At 33.1% G+C, this 6,000-nt stretch overlaps 2 protein-coding genes across 2 annotated transcripts; both read left to right on the top strand.

Annotated features, from left to right (window-relative positions):
- Nucleotides 1-653: 653 nt before the first annotated feature.
- Nucleotides 654-1,510, top strand: LOC136418314 (uncharacterized). Its single transcript, XM_066404343.1, has 4 exons — nucleotides 654-723; nucleotides 821-994; nucleotides 1,047-1,246; nucleotides 1,391-1,510. Exons 1-4 carry the CDS (start codon nucleotides 654-656, stop codon nucleotides 1,508-1,510), a joined length of 564 nt encoding a protein of 187 aa, XP_066260440.1.
- A 1,337-nt stretch (nucleotides 1,511-2,847) lies between these two features.
- Nucleotides 2,848-5,420, top strand: LOC136418313 (uncharacterized). Its single transcript, XM_066404342.1, has 4 exons — nucleotides 2,848-3,273; nucleotides 3,328-3,537; nucleotides 5,040-5,179; nucleotides 5,327-5,420. Exons 1-4 carry the CDS (start codon nucleotides 3,121-3,123, stop codon nucleotides 5,418-5,420), a joined length of 597 nt encoding a protein of 198 aa, XP_066260439.1. The 5' UTR covers nucleotides 2,848-3,120.
- Nucleotides 5,421-6,000: the final 580 nt, after the last annotated feature.

Raw genomic sequence — 6,000 nt, 5'->3', positions numbered from 1 at the left:
AAATGTCTGGTTTGGTTCTTTCGAATAAGAAGCCAAAACATTCCGATACCAAGACCACTGATAAAAGCTAAAGCTAAAGAAATAGCCTGCAGGTTAAAATGCGAATAATTCAGCACTTCTAATGGTCGGCTAGGAAAATGAAGAAGAAGGCACAATATAAGTTTTAAATCCATATCTGGCGAGTCAGCAGATGTTACCCCACTAAATGTCAGTGAATTTTTACAGAAGTTACCATCTCTTCTTCTTGGATATAGACCACAAGACATTTACAACGCAGATGAAAATAGTTTATATTTCCGAGCATTACCAGACAGAACATTGGCACTTAAATCTGAAAAATGTGTCGGTAACAAAATGTGGAAAGAGAGACTCAACTATTTTATTCTGTGCTAGTATGAATGGAGAAAAAGAAAAGTTATTGGTTATCGGAAAAGCTGCCCGTCCACGCACACTTAAAAGTGTTCCTATCAAAGATTTACCAGCTACGTGGAAGTCAAATTTCAAAGCATGGATGGCCCGTGATATAATGAAGGAATGGCTTTCAGATATGGACAGAAGAATGAGGATCCAGAATAGAAAAATACCTTTTTCTATTCTGGATTTTATTTCTGGATAATGCCGTTACACGTCCTCGGGACCTCAATTTAGAAAACATGAAAATATGTTTTTTACCTCCCAATTGTACCTCGGCGTGTCAGCCTTTAGACCAAAACATAATTAAAAGTATGAAATTCTTTTATCGAGACTTAATTTTAAAATATATTTTAACTATTTTATTTATTTATATATTATATTTATTTAACTGCTTTATCTGCTTCAGAATTGGCTAAATCTATAAATATTCTGGAAGCTTTGTATTTTATACATACGGCTTGGAATAATGTTTCCCAAGCCACTATTAAAAACTGTTTTGCTAAAGCTGGATTTAAGAAAAATGAAGGTTCTTTGCCTGCCTCTAAAGGAGAATATGAACAAGAAGCCTTTGTTAATTTTAGCTAGTCGCATAAGAAATTGTGAAGAAATCTGTAGCACTGTGTAATCGTCAGAATATCTAAACTTAGACGAAGCAATTTGTACAGAAGAACAATGCGACATTGATTACGAACTTCCAGAAGAGCGTGAGCAAGACATGCAAGAAAATGATGAGGAAAAAGTTATAATCACTAAAATTTCTTCAATAAAATCTTATAGTGAAGGTCTGAAAGTGATTGAAGAATTAAAAATGTTTGCTCAGGACGATTTTATGGCATTTCAGAATTTTAAGTGTGGAATCCCATTTTCAAAGTTGTTCACTCAAGGAAAAACAAAAAACGATGAAACATTCAAAAATTTCAGATTTTTTTAACTTTAATTAAGCTGTTATGTTGAATTGGAATTTATTTTAATTTAGGTTTTTAAAACCATAAAAAAATATGCAATATTATTTTTTATTTTTATTTCCACCTTTCTGACAAGCGGACACACCCTACAAGCGGACAAAAAAGCTGGAACCAACGGTGTCCGTTTATGAAAGGTTTCACTGTATTGAGAACTCGCAATGAAAATAGAGACGCAATATAAAAACGAAAGAGTGCAAATCATTCCATTCATAATGCTAGTAACAGGTATCTCTTTGGCTAACAAGATCCTACCGGGTTAGACCTCGGTGGTTGAGATCTAACCGGGCGAGTCCGACTGGAGTAGTTCGGTTATGAAAGACCAATTGGAGGACCCCGCGTATCCGTTCTTGGACGACCGAACTCCTCCGTCGGATCTTGGGCTAGGAGGAAGCCATCTTATGAGACCATTGCGCTCAATCCATTTTTCTGGATAATTTTTACTCAGTTACGTAGTCACTTACCTGCAACTAAGGCGAATTTTCATCCAGTTGAAGCCAACTTCGCTGTTTTACCAAAACGAACATTTTTCAGGAAAATAGGAAATTGCTATCTTAAAACGTTTAGAAAACTATCTGACTTCAATATATTGAATGCAGTAGGGCTTAAATTAACAAATTTCTATCAATCCTGGCCAAACATTAACCGAGAACTGATATTGATAATAGAAACCAAAAATGTTAAGAAGTTGAGGTTTTTATTATTGGGATTTTCTAAAAATGACAATAACGTCCACAGGTTGCCGGAAATTCCAGGAAACAAATATTCATGAGTAAAACACCCTGTTTATAACCAAATCATCAACTACTTTTTTTATTAATTTTTTAATAAAATTTCTCTTTATTACGATGCTGTAATCAGTGTAACGCCAATTTTAGTTGATTACTTTTTATTATTATTATTTAGGGGTAAGAGTTCTTAATTATGACTTACCTGATAACAGTATTGTATGCATATAATATTTTATTTTTAAAATAAATAAATTGCTCGTTGTTCCAATAAACTTTTATTTTCAAGGAAAGAATAGGATTTTTGATATTTTCTCTCAATTGCAAGACTGGATCTTAATTTGTGGTACATAAACGTACTAAAAAAAGCTAAATTAATGTGAAAATCCAAGATGGCGTCCATAAGAAAAAGCAAAGTTGATGATGGTTTTTAAAAATCGAATTTCAAAAATTGACGAAACGTCAATCATTTTGAATTATCTCGTTCAATAACCTGAGTAAAAAACAAAAACGTACTTCGGAAATTTCAATTATGTTAGAATACCTCCGAAAGTCCTCAGAATTTTTTAAATATTAAATTGGTAGACATATTCTAGAACTCCAAGTTTTGTAAATTTGCCCCAATTTAACCGACTCCGCGCCTTTGGTCACAACCACATGGTTAAGCTCCAGAAACGAAACTGACATCTTGTATAGAGCAAGTATCTCTATAATTCCTTAAGGAAGTATAATGTTCTGAAATGCAATAAGGCTCGACACCACTTGAAACTAAAGGCCAACGACACAAAATAAACTTGCTGGTCTCCTAACACAAAAAATGCAAAATCAACAAGTAGGTACTACTGACCGCCCATGTCTTTAGATATGTACCGTTTCTTCATAAGGCAGATGCTTCCAGTTAATTATTGTCATTTAACACGGAACCATTCGACGACACAGTTTACAAAAAGAACATAATATCTACGAAGTGTGAAAATAGACACTTTGTCTCGTGTTATATGCAATAGAGCCCCAAAATGTGGGATGCAATTTGGTATTTGGGTTTTCCAATGTTCGCGGTTAGTGCCTTCGGTTCACCATATAGAAAGTTTGAGAACGAGGGACTCTATGATTCGGATAAATTTGATGTTGTGTATGACCAGAGACAGAATGGAACAGAAAACTATAAAGTAAGTTTGATTTATTTGAGCTCAAGTAGAGATATATAAGGGATGTTCTTTTAGTTGACTGTTGATGGGTTGTCTTTAGTATGGTCTCCAAACTCATTACTAGCGGCGGCGGCCCTTTTAGAACCAGCTTTATATGGAGAGTATCCGGAATCTAGCGTTGATATTGTATTAGGACCTGATGCATCTAAGCCTGAAGAATCTCTATTAGGCACTCAGATAATTGATGTCGCTGACAATGATAATAAAACAGTGAATGTCAAGCCCGTAAGTACACTTGAAATTACAAAAATTAATCGGGTTGTAAATAGCCATGACGTTAATAGCTATTGATGTAACTATTTAGTTATGAAATGCATCCTTTTGGGCAAAAACTAGGATAGCGCTAAAATTTTTCGTCTTTTCCTTCAATTTACGTGAAAATAAACAGAAAGGAAATGTTATTTTCAGTAAGTCGTATCGCAGTTTGCATTTAAGGATTTCCTAATTATACATATAAATAGCTGACTTTAATTTAGGTGCATTTTCACGTTGCCATAAATTTGCGCTTCGGAAATAATGTGCATTGCCAAATTTTGAACTTTTTGAAAAACTCATCGATATGTGCTACTTTTTCTCAAAATTTTGTTTTAAGGTTCACATTCTCGTATATCACGCCCAACACCAAGACTTGGTCATTAAAACATGTGAACGTAAGGAAAGAATTTTTTCTGATTTTGACAAATAAAATGAAACTTTTCAGAATCAAAAAAAGTGATAGAATGTTTCCATTTCTCAATTAGTTATGTCAAAATGCAACTTCCCTATTTCACAATTTCGTTGACATATATTAAAAATAAAATCTACAGCGCGATACACATTTCAAATAGCAAAATTTTAAGGAAGATGAGTGAAATGAAAAAAAAAATTGTATCAACATGTGTTAGGAGTTTCACAATATATAGTGTTTTAATGTTTGAAAGAACAATTGGTGAAGCCTAATTGGGTTTTATGCGAAACATTAATGACACTTTTTTGGCTATGGAGTGTGATGTAGGTGAAAATTGTGCAAAATTTTGATGAATAACCACCTTTCAAACACTTCTGGTATATCTCTCCAGCTCCTATTTTTTAAATATTAAATCTCTGAAATGAAAAAAAGAAATAAATAAAGAGGCTTATAATAAACGCCCTCACATTAAAAAAAAAAACAAAAATTAAAATAATAACGTTATAAGTGAGATTTTTTTAATTCGAATAACTTTATTTAAAGTTTGGTCATTTCCGAATGATTCTAGAAACAAAAAAAATCAAATCAAAATGTCATTAATTTTTAAAGATCTTTTTTCTAGGACTATCAGGATATTGGCTTGATCATGTCTCCACAATGATTTCTAAAGACCTTCGTTTTCCGAATTATTAATTGCATTTCCCACATGTTGCGCGCGCAACGATTAGGAAACGAACTCATTTCCTACGGCTGAATAGCGATATCTATAGCAACGAGGCAAAACAATCAAACGGCAACCAGTCTTTTTGGTAACAGCTGTATAGTAGATTTTAAGCCAGTAAATATCTTTTTTATAAAATAGATAGGCACGTATTTAAACAAGATGATCATTTCTTATTCATATGACTTAGTTCCCTCACGTGTGCCTAATATGCAAATGTTTGGTGTTTGTTATTTAGTATATTTTTTTTCAGTTTCTGTATTAAAAACGTTTTAGGTTTGATCAGTTGTCTATCAGGGAAATAATTAGCCTGAATAAGATATTTCGTTATTTTCTTAGGACAAAATGGAATTAAGTAAACCATCAAAGATCGACGCTTCCTCTCCGCCCACAGTTTTGGTTATTGAAAGCAGTACTCCTCCCAGTCAGAAGCTAGATCCAAAGCTAGAATCATCATCAACTAACAGTGGATCCAAACGGCAAGTCTTTTTCATTGCTTAGAACAATTTTTTTGGTCCACGCCTAAGTAACATTCAACTGTAATGTTCAACTTGCTAAATGAAGATACAATAGCGTAAATAGTGAACAATTACCACACACTACTGCTGTCATTTGAAATATTTCAGCGATGGAAAGGTAGAGGGCGGCGCTGTAGATATTTTCTACAGTACGAAATCAAACGCCATTTACGTAGCGTTTCTCGTTTTTGTTGATATATGATTTATTGGAGATTAATGAACTAACCGAAGTAATGTGAATTAAAGAGACTCGTAATTGGTTTTCGAGGATCTCCAGTCGATCATAAATACAATAAATACACTTGACTGAATACGAGTTTCCTGTTGGTCTCGGATAAATCTGTATGTTTTCAAGATGAATTCTTGAACGTTAAAATGCTCAATTTTTTTCTAATTCAATCGATTCTGTAATTGTCAGTGTTCTTCGGAAACTCCAATGTTGAACATTGTGAAAGAGACCACCTGAGAAACATAGATATTAATCTTTGCTTATAATATGTTTGCAAGCACTAACTTTGCGGCCACATTAGTAATGTAAAACGATATACATATAATACATTCATTATTTTTAATATTTTTTGTATCTTTATAGAAAATTACGGCTTCCTGGATTACTCCGACCACTTTTGACGAAAAGTTCTTCATTTTCTATTTCTTCGAAGTGAAGGTCTAAATACTTAAATCTAAGTCATGTTAGTAACTTTCATACTTTAATTTATATAGATTCTTATGAGAAACTAATAAATTAGAAATCTTTACCTATAGTATCTTAAACGTTAGCA

Source organism: Euwallacea similis, chromosome 34, assembly GCF_039881205.1.
Source record: "Euwallacea similis isolate ESF13 chromosome 34, ESF131.1, whole genome shotgun sequence".
NCBI lineage: Eukaryota > Metazoa > Arthropoda > Insecta > Coleoptera > Curculionidae > Euwallacea > Euwallacea similis.
The sequence above is the reverse complement of the archived record's forward strand: the minus strand, read 5'-3'. Positions and strand labels throughout refer to the sequence as shown.

What these genes read in the sequence shown, in the direction of transcription:
- LOC136418313 (XM_066404342.1), top strand. Translation starts at nt 3,121, where the DNA reads ATGTGGGATGCAATTTGGTATTTGGGTTTTCCAATGTTCGCGGTTAGT. An exon ending in ATGGAACAGAAAACTATAAA is followed by an intron (nt 3,274 to 3,327) that starts GTAAGTTTGATT and finishes ATGTTCTTTTAG; the next exon opens with TTGACTGTTGATGGGTTGTC. An exon ending in ACTAACAGTGGATCCAAACG is followed by an intron (nt 5,180 to 5,326) that starts GCAAGTCTTTTT and finishes GAAATATTTCAG; the next exon opens with CGATGGAAAGGTAGAGGGCG.
- LOC136418314 (XM_066404343.1), top strand. Translation starts at nt 654, where the DNA reads ATGAAAATATGTTTTTTACCTCCCAATTGTACCTCGGCGTGTCAGCCT. An exon ending in AGACCAAAACATAATTAAAA is followed by an intron (nt 724 to 820) that starts GTATGAAATTCT and finishes TATCTGCTTCAG; the next exon opens with AATTGGCTAAATCTATAAAT. An exon ending in TTGCTCAGGACGATTTTATG is followed by an intron (nt 1,247 to 1,390) that starts GCATTTCAGAAT and finishes ATTTTAATTTAG; the next exon opens with GTTTTTAAAACCATAAAAAA.